The 18857-nt window shown below is 38.9% G+C and overlaps 2 protein-coding genes across 7 annotated transcripts in view; one reads left to right on the forward strand and one right to left on the reverse strand.

Annotated features, from left to right (window-relative positions):
* Positions 1 to 11794, reverse strand: part of LOC101864630 (seven transmembrane protein 1) — a 16714-nt gene extending 4920 nt beyond the window's left edge. Inside the window, exons 1-5 of one of the 2 annotated variants that reach the window (XM_005101096.3) lie at positions 11651 to 11794; positions 9062 to 9180; positions 6468 to 6685; positions 5401 to 5530; positions 3558 to 3660 (exon numbers count right to left, since the gene is read on the reverse strand). In XM_005101096.3, coding sequence (XP_005101153.1) covers positions 3558 to 3660; positions 5401 to 5530; positions 6468 to 6673 — 439 coding nt within the window. In that variant the 5' untranslated portion in view covers positions 6674 to 6685; positions 9062 to 9180; positions 11651 to 11794. Of the gene's footprint in view, positions 1 to 3557; positions 3661 to 5400; positions 5531 to 6467; positions 6686 to 9054; positions 9181 to 11650 lie in introns of both variants that reach the window. The other variant, XM_035970467.1, reaches the window with a different exon arrangement.
* Positions 11795 to 12032: 238 nt separating this feature from the next.
* Positions 12033 to 18857, forward strand: part of LOC101845107 (eukaryotic translation initiation factor 4 gamma 1) — a 95700-nt gene continuing 88875 nt past the window's right edge. For all 5 annotated transcript variants that reach the window (XM_005101097.3, XM_035970464.1, XM_005101098.3 and 2 more), the window contains exons 1-2: positions 12033 to 12125; positions 12274 to 12417. In XM_005101097.3, the coding sequence (XP_005101154.1) occupies positions 12344 to 12417 (74 nt within the window). In that variant the 5' untranslated portion in view covers positions 12033 to 12125; positions 12274 to 12343. The remainder of the gene's footprint in view (positions 12126 to 12273; positions 12418 to 18857) is intronic.

Consider the following 18857-nt stretch of genomic DNA (forward strand, 5'->3'; position numbering starts at 1 on the left):
CCCCCCCCCCCCCCCCAAAAAAAAAGCACCCCACAATTTAGAGCATTTAGGAGATGGGTTTCCGATCCCCTGCCTGTCAAGGTCAACATGGCGACCTCAGTGCTTTCTCGTCGTATCTCCATTTTTAATAACAGTGAAAACAGTTCATAACAAAGAGGGAGCTTAGGAAGAAGTCACATTTTCACTGTTAAAAAAAAATGGAGTAACGACAAGAAAGCACTAGGCTCGCAATGGGGTGAGCAGGATACAACATCCCTGAGGGAAGACTGGGCTACTTGATAAAAACTCGTCCCCAATCGGGAATCAAACTCGGGTCTCCTGCATGCAAAAGCGAAGCTCTCAACAGCCGCAGCACAGACACTGGTGGCATGACGGTGTTACTTGTTAGTTTGAGTAGAGGTTTTACAGTATTACTTGTTTGTTCAAGTAGAGGTTTTACAGTATTACTTGTCAGTTTGAGTACAGGTTTTACAGTATTACTTGTTTGTATGAGTAGAGGTTTCACAGTATTACTTGTTAGTTTGAGTACAGGTTTTACAGTATTACTGACACTGTCACACAAGGGACTAAAAGGAGAAAGCAAAATACTGAACTCATTCAACACACTTGAAGCACAAATGGCTTTCTTTTGGTATTAGGAGTAAAACAAGGAACAAACAAAATCATAATGGTTAATGCCCGAATGTCGGGGGTAGGGCATCTTTTTACTTTCATTTTTACAATTTTAATTTTTATGTCAAAGCATGTGGAAGAAAGCTTTGTATGAAGTCCTTTATTTTTAAGGCTGTTGCAAACTGTTACAAAATGATATTTCATAGTAAGTATGAATAAAGGAAGGGTATATCATAGTTATCTTTCCCTGCAAAATCATGGATCTGACAGAACAAACACAATATCACCAAATCCTTCTTTACGAGCATGCGCGTTATCTCAATGAGCATGCGCGTTATCATTTCTTATCTAACGAGGTTATGGGAACAGAGGGACACAGACAAGTACATTATTGCTTCTCTTGACCTACGGGGTACTGCAAAACACTGGGCATGACATGTGCCTCAAGTGTTACTTACAACCACTGATCGGAAAATGAAGTGGATGATCATTTTTATCTCTGAGATCTCAAGAAATCTATCATGACTGAGACACTTGAGACAGCTGGAGTTTTCAAAATGAGAGGAAAGGAAGTGGGCCTATTGTTTAGTGTTTCTTTTAGTACGAGTTTTACGGCATTTGCGACACAAAAGAAGGCAAGAATGGAAACAGTGTCACTCAGATTAGTCCATTGTACAAATTTTACCTCCCCATCGATACAATTTAGGGGATTTAGAATGCAGGCTGCTTTAATCCTGCTAGCTCCGGCCAACCCAGGCAAAGTGGGATTCAGAATGCCAGCCAAAAGATGGAGATGCTAGATACTCCCCATCAGGGAATGAAACCCAAGCCTCCTACATGCACAGGGAAGAGTCGAACTATTTGGCCTACACCCAATTTATAAGTTGGTCATACCACAAACAAACACGTGACAAGTAAACAACAACAACATCAGAAAGACTAAACAACAACAACAACATCAGAAAGACTAAACAACAACTACAACATCAGAAAGATGACATTTCTGGTATTGTAGTGTAAAAAACATCACAGGCAATCATTGGTGTAGGGGAGTCAAACAAATCAGAAGAATGAATGGGAGATTTTCCAAGATGTGTAAAAGCACAGGACCGGCAGCTGTGCAGAACACTAGAGGGTGTTCCAAAAAAGAGCAAAACTACACAGGCTTAAAAAGGGTAATGGGTAAGAATAAACTTCTTAAAAAAAGAAAGAGGGAAATCATCAAGGGAAGTTATCAATCAAAGAAAAGGTCATATAAAAAAAGATAAAAGGAACAATTGGCCTGTCTCGTATGAAACCACGACATTTACACAGTAGCCTAATTTCAAATATTGTAAACCAGTCATGAATCCAGAAAATCTTATCACTTTAAACGTCTTCATTCACATTATTTTTTGTCATAACTTTGAATTCTTTGCCGAACCATGATGACCTCTACTATTTATATAAAACATGACAGACTGATAAGAGAATTTTTGTATAGTTTTCATCTTGCAAAAGGTTTAACACAGGTGCAAGTTTAAAACCCTTCATCTTAAAAAATATTTTTTTTGAAGCCTTCATCTTCTAAAAGGTTTTCATAACCCTTTATTTGAAAAAGAATTTTAACCTCTTTACTGCCAGACATGCACTAAAAAGTTGGCGTTGGGCTGCGAAGGAGTTGAAAGAAAACCTTCATATGGTAAAAGGTTTTTATAAGTCTCCATCCCGTAAAAGGTTTTAATAAGTCTTCATTTCGTAAAAGGTTTTTATAAGTCTTCATCCTGTAAAAGGTTTTAATAAGTCTTCATTTCGTAAAAGGTTTTTTATAAGTCTTCATCCTGTAAAAGGTTTCACAGACGTTCAAGGTCACTGGCAGGGCAGTGGATACGTGCTCGTTGCCGTATGGTGCATGCTGCGGTGCACGGGCTCTCACATCTAAGGGTGACGGCAGATTCAGGTGGAAAACGTTCACATCGGTGGCAAACTGTTCAATTATTCCAAGCCCAGAGAACAATATTTTTCAGGAGAGAGAAAAATACTGCTTCGGTCTTTGGTCAATTGTACACTAACAGTACCTAAATTATGTATCTTTTCTTGAATTTTTCATCTTGTAAAATTTGAATTTCCACAAAAGATTTCTTGAGCGTATGCAGCCAATACCACAGATTAGAAACTGCAATAAAACATTTTTTGAACCAGAATTTTTAGCTAGGTTCATTGAACAGCTGGCCCGCGATATATAAAAAATGACAATGGTTGACAGCATTTATAACAGTGCATATATTATCTATGCTCCAAGGTAAGCCCTCGAAGCACTGTACAATTTATCATTCCCCAGACAGACCCAAGAGCAATCTGAAACGTTCTCAGTTCTACGGGACAGAAAGGCATTGTGCTTAACCTGTTCTCACAACTGAGAAATTAGAAATTATATCAGTCTGTCTGTGGTTGAGTATTGAAGTCGGCAGAACTCGTTTAAAACCACATCCCTTTTGGTTGGTCAACAAAAACAACAAGACAAAAATGAACCATTCGTCTTCATAGACTTGTGCATCCGACATGGTGGGTCACAAAAAAAGCAGCAAAAAAGCAAATCATAATTTTCAAAAAAGCCTTAAGCCAAACGTCTGGATCAAGGAGAGATCTAGAAAAAATCCACTACCTGCCCCCATTCTCTTTCTCTTACGACAATAAAAGATGGCGTACTGAGTACACTGAATACAGTCTCCGATCATAAAATAACAAGCTAAAGCAATCTGCAATGAAACAAAGAAAAGACATGGAAGAGATTCTGTAAAAAATTTCTCCAATACATGCAATTCAATAAAAACACACAGGCAGTATTGCACACAGACGTATCTCAAAAGCCGCCAAAAATGACTTGTAAACGTCTGTATGTAATACTGCCCGTGAACATCCGAATGAACAATGCCCATGCAGTGCCAACACTAAGATTCATTTACCTCGCCGCTCTCTCTCCTGTCTCCGGCGCTTGCGTACGTAAAACATTAGGTACTGCATGAGCAGAACTACATCGGACAAAACAAAGTAAACAGCTAGATAGACCTGGGGAGTACAGGAAAGGCAAACTTAGTCCCAGTCTCAACACAAAAGACACAAATATACGAAATAAATTCTGACTGCCGTTCATGATTGTCTGAACAGATCTGAAAAACTTCTAATTTGATTTGACCCACATTCACCAACAGGCTGATTGTCTCAACATATCAAGCAACTTTATTTTTTACCCACATTCGCTGGGGGACTGACTCTCAAAACCAGGTAGTCATTTAATAACTTTCTTGACTTATGCATTCAAAATGAACTAAATCAATCAACTGTATTAGAGCTTGTTAAGTACATTCATAAATAGTCCTGGCATAATAATATATTATATTTAACTAAAATGTCATCAAACTAAGTATTGTTCTAATCAAATAGTTATATCACTCCTTGTGCACAGGTATCTGAACCTCAGAAACCAAGCAGAAAAAATTATGGAGATTTGTGAAACTTGCATTTAGCTCTCAAGATATCATCAATATCTGCCCTGTGTTTGCTGCATTATCCAACCAAGAGAATTGCTTTCAAATGTTGGTCAGTCCGCCTTGCTCCACTCTACTATTCCACATACAGTTTTTTCACTCTTCACATCTATTCAAAGCAAGGCAGAGTCATTCAAATAATGTATGAGTTTTAGAGATAAAGAATTTTCATCTCATTTAAAGAATAACTTTTCTAAAATCATTGAAGTGGACAAAGCAAAACTTTGTACTTTATGATTATGACACAGAGTGATAAGTGAAGCCCATTAAAGTTATGAAACAAGCCTGTAAAAAGTATTCATTATTATACAATATTCAGTACGGTAGTCACTGACTTTTGGGACACTGATGTGTAGCTGTTGGCTAAGCAAGAAATTAACAGTACGCAGACGCAATGAGCAAGATCTACCCTCCAAAATTCAAAGCGTTCTGAATGGTGATAGGACGTAGTCATATCACAGCGTGTAATGTAATACATGTTCAGTTCAGGCCGACAATAACGGTTTGAAAAAAAAAAGCATCATCATCAGCTGCCACTCTTGCAAGATCTATTAGCCCACTGGGTGGGGGAATATGAAGGGGATATGGCAGGGGCCAGGGAGTGGAGAGGTAACGACTAGCCGCGGCGTGCCAAGAGCCAGACACACATACACACACACACACACAGTGACACACACAGAGCTGAGAGTCACTGGCAGGGGGGAATGAAACTCAGAGCTGCCAACTGCTCCGTGTCACTGGCAGGGGGGAATGGTACTCAGAGCTGCCAACTGCTCTGTGACCAAATGAAAAAGAGTTTTCCTTCAAATCTACCCTAACGGTTACAGTTTGGAGGAAAAAAATCTGAGTCTCCTCGTCTCAAATACATTAAGATTGCGTTAAGAACTGATCATGGCAAATAAACATAAATATAAATGTGTATTTTCAAATCATTTATGATAAGTCGAGCAAATATTGCAAATAACAGCAATTAAATTGTGTATTTTCCTGTCCTTTATGAGAAGTTGCATAATGGAAACAATTCAAGAAAAAATTGGCTATTACGCAAATCCCATCCAGGTTCATCTTCGGGCAAAAAAAAAATCGGAGGGATCCAATTTTATTGGAGTTCTTGGCAGGTGTAAATACTGTTGCTGATAGAATTTCATATAAGTATGAATAACATTAGCACACAATATATAAATAGCATGAATGATGACTTCACACTTCGAAGCGTCAATAGACTCTCGTTTCTTCATTATGGCACAGCAGGAATAAATACCTGAAACTTCAACTGATTGGTGAGAATTGAGCCAATCAGATTGGTGGTATCACCGCCTGTCCACTGGAACAGCAGGAAGAAGGAAACTCCAGCGAGGCCCTCCAAGTTGCGAGCGTTTTTGATGATTTGTCTGAAAGTGAACGACACACAACTTCATGAGCGACCGGGGCAAGAAGTCTCAGATATCAAAACAGCCAAATTCTGATACCAGAAAAAAAACCTAAGTGTGACATCTAATCATGATATAAACTCAAATATCTACGATGAATTTCACATCTGTATGATGCTATTCCGGCATGTTATAATTTATAACTTCCGTTTTTACATCTTAAAATGATCATAACGAACAGGTGGTTACTAAAAACCAACATGACAGAAACATAAATATATATTTATATATATATATATGTGTGTGTACATTTTAAAAATATATATAGAAGTAAAAGACCTAGGCCTCTTATCAGTTTTGATAAAGTTTTAGTAGAAGTTTTACTGCGTTCACAACTGCATAAGGTCATATGAGTGCCAGAAGATTAGAGGTGTTACAAGAGAGTAACAAACATTTTAAAAAAAGAAGGGGAGAAAAGGACAATCTTATCAGTAACAAAAAAAGATACAGAAGGTCATTCTAACCATCACCCATTAAACTTCTACCATCTTAGTCATCTTGATATAAGTATTCCTATGACCTTTGAAGCATGCAATATCAGAATACCATTGAGTTACAATCAGAAAACTGAGTACGTATCTAGCTTAACACTATTAATGTTAATATATGCACTAGACATTAGGAATGAGGGTGCTATGGCGGAGTGGTTACTGCGCTCGTCTCCGAAGCAGAAAGTCCGGGTTCGAGCCTTGGTTCGGACACAGATTTTTTTGGCCCCCTCCTGCCCACCCAAGAGTAATGGGTACCTGACTTGGGGAAGTAAAGGCGGCGTGGAAAGGAACTGGCCTCTTTACCACAATATGCCGAAGGCCCAGGAAGTTGTCTCACTAACAAGACAATCCCCAATGTCCGGATGCGGGAACAATTTTATACTTTTTTTTACAATTGGAAAACTTACGGAATTCCCACCATCATCCAAGTGAGCATTGAGATCAGGCCAAGATAAGCAGACGCCTGTTCCCTGGGGGTGACCACACAGTCACCAATGACCTTCCAGACCCACTGCACCCCATCCTCGCATTTCGTTACGTTAGTGGCGTTGAACGGAAGGCAAGGGTCATCGAAATATTGCTTTGTGTACACGGGGTAGAGGCTGACAAACATGGTCGCAGCTGGCTGTGGAGGAAGAAAAAAATCAACAAATTTATACAGCCCACTTAGAAATATTACACTTAAGCTGTCATTGTTGTTGTTAGCGATCCAGCAGCATCTGATCGTTATCTCTTCTGCACTTAAGCTTAAAAATCATACTAATTTTCGTTCAGCCTTTAGCCCTGACAGGCTGCAGGATGGGGGTTCTCGTGGCCTAGAGGTTAAGGCGTCTGTCTCTCATTCAGGACTTCACATCATAAGTTGACAATTACTGCTGACAATTTTTGTTTTTACTCCCTAAGCTTATTTCTTTTTAAGGAAAATGTATTTTCATAATTTGAACAGGGATAAAAAAGAATGCAGATGGATTTTATAAATAATTCTGATTTAACACATACACACAGTAACAAAGTATAAATAAGCTACAAGTTTAAAAAGTGGCATGATTTTTAAAAGTTGAAAGAATAAATTTGGTGGACCCTTGATTTACCAAGACCAACAGGCTTACTTTAGGGCTGCCGGATAATGATAATGGCAGATTAAGTCTTGACAGCTACAGTCAGTGAACGCTCGTCACATGATGTTTAACAAGTAACACTAGTTTATTTGTCATTGACAGGAAACTTTGCACTCAATAACAACAGGCATAATAATTCACATATGAACAACATCCAATCTTTACATCACAATGTTGGAAAATACCAACCCCAGCCCAGTCGAAAGAAGATGCTACACAATATGGCAAAATATCAAGCAGTGGTCAACATCAAATGGCCATTTCCCTAGGTTATCTTGCTCCTTAAGCAGATGTTATCATCCGGTCAGTATTATTATTACATAAGGTGAGACTAATAAGCTTGAGGGGCAGGCTAGGTAAGCCTGTTGTAATCAGTGGGACCATATTAAGTGTTGGTATTACACAAGTGCTAACAATATTCGTTAGTTGAAGCAAAGCATTCATCAAAAAACTTTTAAAAAATACTTCATTAATGATAACTATGCAATACAAATAAAATGTTACTCATTGAATATGGGTCAACACTAAACTTATATATATATATATATATATATATATATATATATATACAAGAGCTGGGGGGGGGGTCTCATGGCCTAGAGGTTAAGGTGTGCGCCTCTCAATCAAAAGGTCCCGGGTTCGAATCCAGGTAGCGACGGAAAAATTTTCTTTTTTAAAATAGTTTCCTTCCAACTCCTTTCCTACTCTCAAAATGTTATGTCGTCTGCTTTTGTCTACACTTTCTGCTCCTACCCCCTCAACTCCTTTGCCTCCTCCTCTGGACACCTGACTCTTTCTGAAGCCTTTCTATAGCTACTCCTTGGCTCCTTCTTACTGCTGTCTTTCAGCTACACCCCAAATTTTCTTGTAGGAAAGATTTACACCTAGCCTTCTTGGACAAGGGTGAAAAATCTCGGAGGTCCCCTATGCAAGTTGCGCACGTTAAAGATCCCTTGGTGGTCCAAAATCAATAAGAGTAGTAACTTAGGCCATTCTAGCAAAATTCAAAATTTCCTGCCAACTGAAAACATTTAATGTGTCCCCCGTGCTCATTTATGACTTTATGCAGTTGCGAGCGCTGTAAAACACTAACCAATCCCCCCCCCCCAAAAAAAACAATAGCTAAATCACATCTTGTAACAAGACAGTAACAAAATAGTCTCCAATAAAACAACAGCAGCTTCAGAAAATGTCAAGACATGTTGATGAATTATTATCAACAAATATCTGTTAGAACTTTTTAAAAATCCACCGTAATATGCACAGCACCACATATTTACGTCCTGTTTCCTTTATTTTCTTCTTCCTTCGACATGTATCGGAGCTCTCAGTGCTATCCCGCAACTGACTTTCCTTCATTCACCGGATACACTCAGTGTTCCCCTGTCTCTTCTGATAGTGAATACACGTTCATTATTTCAAACAACAGTCAAAATTGTCCAAGAGGGCCATCAATTGTCGTGGACGAATATGGTTGTCTTAGATACGTGTGGATGTTGACATTGTCATATATATATATATAATATTATCAAAAAGCGTTAGGGAAGAGTCGAAAGTGGTTGCCTGTAGCCTACAGGTGATGGTCTTGATCAGGTGGCCGTTAGAGCAAGGTTGACTGTATACTTGAAAAAAAAATTTCTTGAGTCGATTTGTCTAGCAGAAGAGAAAACTTTCCGCTTTCAACTGGAAAAATATCTTCGTCTAAAACTACTAGTTCAAAATAACAATACGCTGAGCGCTAGTTGGAAAACAGGCAAAAGACACCAAACAAGGGTTGCAATGAAGGCAGAAGATCTACAATTGATTAACCCTACCATCTTGTAGCACTAGAAGACACACACACGCACACACACAAAAAAAATCATTAAAATGTTACCAATTACCAAGCTGGCTGCAGTGGTCCTGTTTACCAGTATCTGGTGTTGAAAAGTCTGTGTGGATCGAAAGAATGAAGGGCCAATGGAGAAAGCTCAACACATCAACAGCTGATCATGCTATTTTCCTGAAGAAAAAAGAAATAAGTTTTCCGTGACTCATCTTGTCTACAAGTATCTATCCCATTTTTAAGAGAGAAAAAAAGGGTAAAAGAGGGTAGGAAAAGTCTATCTTCTCTATAATAACTAATATAGCGTTGTATTTTGATCCCCTGAATGATCTTGTATGGGGAAGGACTCCCAAAATGAGAGACCACCCCAAAAAACACACTAAAGAATGGACCTAACCCTAACCCTGGCTCTAACCGAAGCCCTTCATCTATTTCATTATAGTGAATAGTGGTCGCTCGTTATGGAATTCTTCCTGATTACAAAGCCAGAATACGAGATTCATGAATCATACGGCTTACAAAATATTAAATTAATAGACCCCTAATACTTTTGTGTTCTGAACCTAAAGGAGCAGCCGGGCCACATGACAAATAATGAATAGGAGGGAGGTATTAGATGCCATGCATGGTGAAAAGCCTCATTTTTAAAAGAATAAATCTGGGTTGTTTTTTTTCCGAAGTGACTATTTCTCCGAACGTTCTGGAAAATAAAGTTCAACTTTATTTCTCCGAACGGTTTTCGATCTCGAGATTTTTTCGTGATAAATTTGCGAGATTTAGATCTAGGCGTCATCTTTTCAATCTGCGAGGACTGGGAAGAAGTATTTTTTGCATCGAATTCAATTTCTAGAGCTAGAGATTTTTAAATGTCTGAATATTCAGATACCTCAGTTGTGGTTGGGGCAACGTTCCCGGACTATACTTCATTTGAAAATACCTTCAAAAGGCACTGCCAGAAAACAAGACTGATCGACCCTGGCAGTAACCTATTTTTCATTAAGTCACCCACCAAAAACTAAAATCCTTCTTGTAAAAAAAATAAATCCCTCCACCCTTCCCCCTCGTTCACACCTTACAAACACGCCGACACACACGGGCCACTTCCATCGCTTATTATCAACAAAACGGAGACCGTTTGGAGAAATAGAGTTCAAGTTTATTTTCCCGAACGTTCGGAGAAATAGAGCCGGCCTTTTTTTTAGTCAGCCCTGGTTTTCCTTATAAGTTGGTGTTTTGCTAATTTATGTTCGAAATTTTCTTGAAAATAATTGATGACAGTGTTAGTAGTGGCCATAGTAGGTCTAGATCTAGATCTAGATCTAGATCTATAGCCAGCAACTGCACCCCAAAAAGCACGGCAGTTTGAGCCCCAAAAGTAAAGCAGTGCATCTAGATCTAAATTTTTAGATGATCTACTTAATTAGATCTAGAGATTGGGGGGGGGGGGGGGGGGGGGGGAGTGAAAGTGAAAGTAAAATAATTCCACGAAGCTCGTTGCTTTCTTGATGTTTAGGCCTAATCTCAAGCCTAATTGATCTTTACTTTAACTTTTTTAGTTTTAGCTAGATCTAGATCTAGTAGATGACTAGCCTAGATCTAGAAGTTATAGTAAAGTAGGCCTACCGAACGGTAGGCAAGTGGTTCTTCCTAGCCTAGTCCTAGCTAGATCTAGATCTAGATATTCTAGATGGCCACCTCTATTCTCACCCGGGATGAGAATAGTGCAGGCGAGTCTTTTGGCTATTCTCACCCGGTGCGCGTTCACCGTTATAGCCTAGATCTAGGCCAACAAATTTTGCGTTCACCCTAAACCACAGAATTCTACACTGTGATAACAGAAAAATTGTAGAATTCTGTGCTGTGAACAAACGTTCCATTACAACTGTACTTGTAGCCTACTAAAAGCGTACAATTTAGTCTGCGGGCAGTGGAGAGAGAGAGTGAGAGAGAGAACAAAACAAAATGGCGACCCGCGTAGTTCGGCTCGATTCGAAAAGTTAAATAGCCGTAGCATCTTTGTAGACAACCAAATTAATTTACTTTTGTGTTTTAACATCATTTTTTAACTTTGTTTTGGTCAATTTGATCGTCCACACCGATAGACAGTATTCAGAAAGAGACAGAGAGAGAGAGAAGAGGGGAGGAGTAGATCTTGCGAGAACTTCAGGGCGGGTGAGAATAGCCACTTTCACTCTAGTCATTCTAGAATCTAGATCTAGATCTAGATACATTCCTAGACCTAGAATCTAGATCTAGATTAAAGACTAAAGATTCTAGATCTAGATCTAGATCTAGAGACTATTCTATGATTGTATTCTATGGCCCAGAAAAATACTTTTTCACTATTATTACTGGGCGATAAATAAGCTACCAGCATCGCTTTATAATTTATAAGAAGACTATAGGACTATAGGGCCTACTAGATCTAGATCTAGATTAGATCTAGACTCTACTCTAGAATCTGGCTAAGTCACTAAAGTACTAAAGATCATTACTAGATCTACTTCACTGCGACATGATCCCGATCGACACCTGGGATGGGCCTGGATCTCCAGCAAATTTATTCATCAGTGAGAGAGATCACCCATTAATTTCCAATAATAGATCTAAATTATAAAAAAAAAAAGAATAGAAACGTAGAACTTACCCAAAAACTCGTGACCATGCGAGGTATGTAGGTCAGTAGGATGCAACGTATGGAATAGCGAATGAGTAGCAAAGCCTATTTAATTGTCTTGTGACTTACTCCAAAAATAGGCGTCGTCTTTGTTTTGGTCACAACGCCATATTGTTGACCTTTAGCCTTTGACATGGAAGTTCGTTCACTAGTTGTGAAAACTGTACACCTTATTCTTGTTACGCTTTGAACGTTCTTTAGGTTTATTTCATTATACTATCAATACCTGTGTTCTTTAACAATGCATATTTTCGGTGAAATGATTATAAGATGGATGCAATTAATTATTTTAGCACAGTAGAAGTTTCCAATAAGATATTCTATTACTTTTTTAAGAACAAACCACTATAAGGATTCATGCTCTTTAGATTTTACGACTACCGAACGGCATTACTGACCCGGAAGTGAATCCCGTTACCGAATATTACCGAAGTATCTCCATCAGGTACTGTACAATGGCCATATTGAAAATTTTGAATAAAAATCTTTGTCCATCTATCATTTGCTTTGTCATAATATTGATTTTTTTGGAAATGAACTTGTAGATTGTTTATTCAAGCTGTATAATACTTGTATATTTTTGTTCTATGTAGGAGAATGTCTTCGAAAACGAGCCTGTAAACCCGTCCCAGTAGAGGACTCAATGCGAGAGAAATCTATGAAATGACATCAAGAGGAAACTCATCAATATCACCCCCGGTTCAGATATCTGTGCAATCTCAACCGAGACAAGTAAAGTATCCTTTTATATTTTCGTTATTGTTCAATGTTTCTACTTTGTGTTTGCTGTATATGATCCATTTCCTTCACCGCTATTTGTGACCCCCGCCCCTTCCCATCATGTTCTGCGATAGCGGCTGGCTGCTGGAAGTCGAAATCTAAGCCTGCTACAGGCTACTGCTAGGGTTAGGGTTTCGTCATGCGCGGTTACCTATTGACTCCCTGCCTGCCTAACCCAACCTTTATAACTTGAAAATTGAATGTTGCTATAGTATGTGGTCTTAAGGTCCTTCTCTTAAGCTCCTAAGTTGCTTATTTTTCATTGAATTAGTGCATGTTTGTGGCCTGATGAGGTACCAATTCCCAGTGTCCTTAGGCCTTAGGCTCTTTTGAGTCAACGAGTCAATTAATATTGCTCAACCTGTTGTATTGTATCAATGAAAGCAAAGCTGGCTTGTGGGCTCTTTCTAGTCAGATTCATCATTGTCTACTTCCTTATACCCAATTCACATCTAGGGCTATAATAGTCCTGAAGAATGTTTAGGCCTATTCATTTCCCAATTTGGTGAACAGTTACTAGCTAGAGGTAGGCCTATATCACTATATCTAGATATCTAGATTCTAGATCTAGATTCTAGATCTACTTATACAGGACAATGTGTGGAAGAGTGAAATTTTTCTATCAAATCAATTAAATTAAGCCTATCAACTATCACACACACACACAGATGCACTGGTTTTGGGGGCTAAACATACATGATGGCCTCTAAGTCTAAGACCCTTGCAAATCAACTGTTTTCAAGGAAATCTCAAACTAAATTGCTAAACTAGGACAAGTACCCTATTATTAGATCTTTTAGGGAGGACTTCCGTAACGAGCGACCACTATGAGACAGAGTAGAACAGAGGAGTATGGTTTGGGGTAGGGTTAGGTCTCTTCTTTATTCATGTTTGTTGGGGTAGTCGCTGGTTACGGAAGTCCTTCCAACTACTAAATAAGGGTGGAATACGAGGAGGTGGGGGGTGCCTGTGGAAACCCCTGGGGAGGACTTCCGCAATGAGCGACCACTATGAGACAGAGTAGAACATTGGGGTGGGGGTAGGAGTATGTTTTGGTTTGACGTATGGGGTTAGGTCTCTTCTTCATTGTGTTTGTTGGGGTGGTCGCTCATTACGACGGAAGTCCTTTCACCCCTTGCGTACAGCTTGCTTGGATTTACTTGGATCCAGAGCTAGAGTCATAGCAGGCGGCACATGTCCATAGCTGCTCATCTCTCGTTTCCAGCGTCCACCTCAGGGTCTTCCTGCAAGTTGTCTCCATGAGGAGCTGGTTTGAGACACGCCTGACCACTCCTTGGAGAAAACTTTTTTCCTTGTGCCCCGCACACACTTCTTTTATTGTGCTGAGTGTGTGGGAGTCTGTCTCCTCTTTGTCTTGAAGGCTCTCCTTGCATCTGGCGATCACCATTGGTGGGTCGAGCATGATTCGGCCATTGGGTGCTGCTTTGCCGGCAAGGTCATCAGCTCACTCATTTCCGTGCACCCCGGCGTGACCAGGGCAGAACACCCATATAATCCTTAGGAGGTGGCTATTTGCAATGGAAGCTCTCCAGTCAATGCAGAGCCACCCACTCCTGATTTTTTCTAGTGTGCTCATCGAATCTGTGATGAACAGCTTTTAGCTTTTGTAGACCAGTGCTCGGGGGGCATGGAAACCCCCCGTTATACATGCGCTGTATTAAGTTTTGAAAATAGGCCAAGGCCCTATTACCACCAAATACTTCCAAAACTATTCTAAATGAAGATATATAAAAAAGAAAATTTATGTCAGTGAAAGGGATAAACGTGAAAAAGGAAGGTGGTATGTAGTATGATCGAACATGAGATGTGTAAAAGGTAAAATATATATGCATGTGGCACAACTGTTTTTAAGATAATTTTTGGACTCATCTGTCTTTTGATCTCTGGGACGTAAATAATTATATTTAATTGTCCGTTAATTGTATTGCATCTATCTGGCTAATCTGGGCCTCCGTGTATTTCAAACTAGTAATTACAAACAAGGGGGTGCGGTCATCTTGACATTTTTAAAGGCAGCAGGCAGAGAGACTTTGGATTTTGTAAAGAGTGTTTTAATGAAAGGGAGGCCTGAATATTTTTTCCTTTGGCCTGAAGGCCTCATCAGTTAGAATTAGAATAAAAAGTGAGTGACTTTCCAAGTGCCAACAACACACACACTAACACTAACCCTTCCCATCTGGCCCACCCCCTTTTCTTCTTCCTGTTTCCTGTCTCAGCCTCAAATTTCAAATTACGTTGCATGATATATTATTTGAATCGAAGAAAATCTGTCTGGTGCATGTTTATGGTAAATGATTTGTCTCATCTGTTCTTTTAAAAAAATTCGTGTGATTGAAGAAATACGTCCGAAATAAAATAAAAAAGTACCCAGCTCTTCAAACACCAGAAACGATTATTTATTTGAGGTATTCATACTTAGAATGACTTTAAAATAGCCCGTTTTATTAGTTGTAAACGTATTTTGAGGGTGCAGCTTTTCTTTTGGAATCACTACCTCCCGCTTTTTCCACTTTTCTTGGACAGCATTTTATCAAGTGGTCTCGTGCACTAGCCTTGTACATATGGCTAGCTAATTTTCTGCTTCGGGTGGCTGTTTTTGTCAAAGATTCATATAATAGTCAAACAGTGAATTCGCAGGTATAGTGGATCTCTACATCCCAATCTGTAGCATAGCTTTCACATTTTAGTATGGGTAGCTCATGTAAATGTCTCTACTCGCAGCATTGCTCTGTTGTGAAGAGTTCAAATTTAATTAGCAGTAGCAGGCAGATTTTTTGTTATAATTTTTGGATGAGTCCAAGTTGTTGTCATTGAGGTCAGCATGATATGCTAGCAAGCGTAGTGTTAAATGTTGCTAAACACAACTGACAATATCAATTATTATGATGTTATGAGTTTTAATTCTGAGAATGGTGAGCTTTTGGAATTCCTTTGTATTATTCTAGACACGGGATCATGAAAGGGAGAAACCTAAACGGTGATCTACATTGTTAGGAGAATGTTGTTTTTCACCATTATTGGGGGGGGGGCATAGGACATAGAGGTATATTTTACGCATTATTTTCAGTTTAACCGTATGTTAGTTTTTTATATTAACTTTTGTTAAAATTGCAAATGCAACTTATTTTTAGAAATCCCAGCGGCATCCTTGATCACTGATTTACATGTAGTTCTTGACTTTTGAGAAATGTGGAGTTATGACTCTGTGAGCCCTAGGTGGCAAAAGATGGCAGAAAGAAAAAAAAAATGAAATAGCTTCAGTAATTTTGCCACTTTAGTTCCATTTCACTTCACATTTTTCTGGGGCTATGAAATAATTTTCTGTCTTCTTAAATGGGGTTATTTCTCTGGTGTCTGGTGAGTGTATTTTGATTACAGGGCCATTCCATGTAGCTCGGAGATGGTAACCTGCTACAAAAAAACTTAACCCTTTCGTAGCCAGGGGGGTATGCGTTCCTACGGTTAGCACTGATTTTAATCTGAGCTCGTTACCCAGGACAGCAGTCTCGTGTCACTTACTGTTATTGGACTCGCTGTCTAGATCTGGCCCACTGATGGCATATTTCGGACCACGGTCTTCGATTAGGTTTATTTTCTTGCTCCTCTCATTCCTTATTTCCAGCATCTTACTCATATTTGCTCATAACTTGTAAATCTAAGCCAAAAAGTGAGTGGGTGGGATTGATGGCCTAAGGCTACCGGACTTGTAATCGTGAGGTTGTGGGTTCCGGGGTTTGAGCATCAACTCTGTCTGACATCACATTGTGTCCTTGGGAAAGGCACTTTACACAAATTTCCCATTTGACTGGGTCCTTTCGGAGATGGACGTTAAACTCGGAGGTCCCGCCTCTTAAATAACCTAATAGTGTTGGTATGAGCTTTAAACCTATTATACCATTATAGCCAAAGTGAGATATTTTTTTATTATTTCTTTTCTTTTTTTTAGTCATTTTGGTATTTAAATTTTGTGAGGGCACATAGCTGCCTGTGAGCTTAGATCTGTGTTTATCAATCACTTGCAAGCCTAGCAGAAAAGTAATACCAGCAGATTTGGTACCTCTATCTGTGCGCCTTTTATTCCCCAACACGATTCCACGCAGTGCATGTGGCTTGTGACAAAAGTCTGTACTGGAGAATTAGATCCAGGTTATTAGTGTGCCGTACATGATAATAGAAGTAACCAGGAGCTGCATATTTTGCTAACTTGTATGGCATACACAGCCAAAAATTTAACATTTTCATGTCGTACCAGGTGCATTTTAAGGCAACGAAAGTGTTTAAATTTTTTTTATTTATTTATTTTGTGTGTGTGTGTAAGAAGTAAGAGGTAGGATTCGTCTCCCAAAAAAACCCACCCCTGATTAATGAATTAACTCTTTCACTGCTTAGAATTTTTTTAGTCCACATTACTTATGTCACTTTTTATGGGGTGGCCCTAAATTCTAATTTGACATACTGACTGCACCAGTGGACAGTTGCTGTGTTGCATAAAACCATTGTCTCCCTGACATTAACATAGTGTGCTCGAATGTATACAGTCAAAGGTTACTGATTTGTATATTTAGTGCCCACAGCATTATAATGCTATTAAAATATTAACGATGGGGAATATATAACTATGTGATATCTGTTTGGTTGTCTTTAAACTTCTCAAGACACTTTTGGATGAATTAGTTGACTGAAGGTAGGCTTTCCTAACACCTCAAACCAGATGCACACATATGGAGTTCTAGAATTGCCATTTCTGTAAATGTCACCAGTGGGCATTGAGGCAGTGCTGCTGTGTTCTGAGGTTTAAGTTGAAATCAAATTAGTTTTCCTCCTGCGCGATTCGTATTTTCCTTTTCACAATGATTTGGCAAATTGTCGTGAAGTTCTTTTCTTTTGTTTATTTACTGTTTTTCGTTAACTTTTTCTGTATTTTTTAAATTTTCTCAGAAATCAAAGAAAAATTCAATGAGATTCAATTGCTTTACTAGTGATTTGTAGTACCGTTGTGTAGTCTTTTTCATTGAACTGGTATGGGTACTTTACTTTCTGATCACACCTGATGGTACTAACATTTTTTAAGGTTACCTATTATAGCAGGCGATGTTTTAGGTTGTCTTGAAGTTTATTGTTGGATTCATCTTTTATTCTATCCACAATAATGTTTTGGGAGAGCTGTCAATCTGATCTTGCAAATGAAATCCCTTCATATTTAGTTGTCTTATGACGCACCAGCCATACTGTCATACTGAGCAGAGATTGAGTACCCCTGTATATCTTTCGTGTTAGCATCATAGTAATTCAAAGGTTTTACCTTGTTTATTATATAACCTGACTGTGAATAGTGTTGTTAGAGACGAAACCCAAACACTTACTTTACTGAACTGGGGTGGTGTTTATGCATGTTAAGTTTTTATTCTTTTACTTTTGTCATTTGCGTTGGCGTAATCTTTCATTGGCCCCTTTGATTTTACTGTATTACTGAATTGCCTCCCACAGGGTATGTGTTAAAATCTGTCCTTGAGGTAGGTACAAAAATAGGTCTTGTACCTGTTATTCCTCTTGCACATGTTTGTCACAAGGTGGGTTTTTTTTCCCTCACAGGTGGTCGGAGACTGGGGGGGGGGGGATTAAATGGTTAAATAGTCTCTATTGCTTCTTAAAAGTGAACGTATGGAGTATGTACAACATGTACCTCATTTTCTGTGGAATAGTTCAGACTTTAGGTTAAGTCTGAGAGAACCGCAAGTATGAAGCTTGATTTATTTTCTCTAAGATATCTCTAGCAAGATGATGGATAGATGTATCCTGTAGTGTTTGTTGCATCATTGTGGTCAGACTAGTCAAGTGACAAGTTTTCTCGCACGGTGCGGTTTATTCGCTTAGCTTTTATGTTATGGATCGTTGAAATCATTTTTAGTTTGTTTTTAGTAATTTAGGTTTCAGTACTATTTCCTTTCTTTTCCCATTGGTCTTGATGCTATTTGTGGGTGGTTGGCGGGTGCTCTGGTGTGGTTTGCTTCTTCTTTCCTATTTAACATCTATCGTCCTTATCTCCCCTTCTTCTTTTTTTTTGTTTTTTGTTTGTTACTCTGGCGCTCATATGACCTTTTATGCAGTTGCGAGCGCCGTAAAACCTCTACTAAAACTAAAACTGATGCTATTTTCAGCGGGGTGGTGTGATTTTGAATCATATTTGCTACAGTAATATGCGCCCCTTTTAGATTCTTTTGTGTCTTTCGTCTTTGGCCATCTCTTGTGTTGTCTCACTTGGGGACCCTGCACCTGGATTTGTTGGATCGAATTATTCTGACAGTATATATTTGTTTTTGGTATTTTGCAACTTGTGACAACACAATGGCATTCTATCTCTTTCATTCTCCCCCCC

This window comes from Aplysia californica, unplaced genomic scaffold (assembly GCF_000002075.1).
Source record: "Aplysia californica isolate F4 #8 unplaced genomic scaffold, AplCal3.0 scaffold00270, whole genome shotgun sequence".
Classification (NCBI taxonomy): domain Eukaryota; kingdom Metazoa; phylum Mollusca; class Gastropoda; order Aplysiida; family Aplysiidae; genus Aplysia; species Aplysia californica.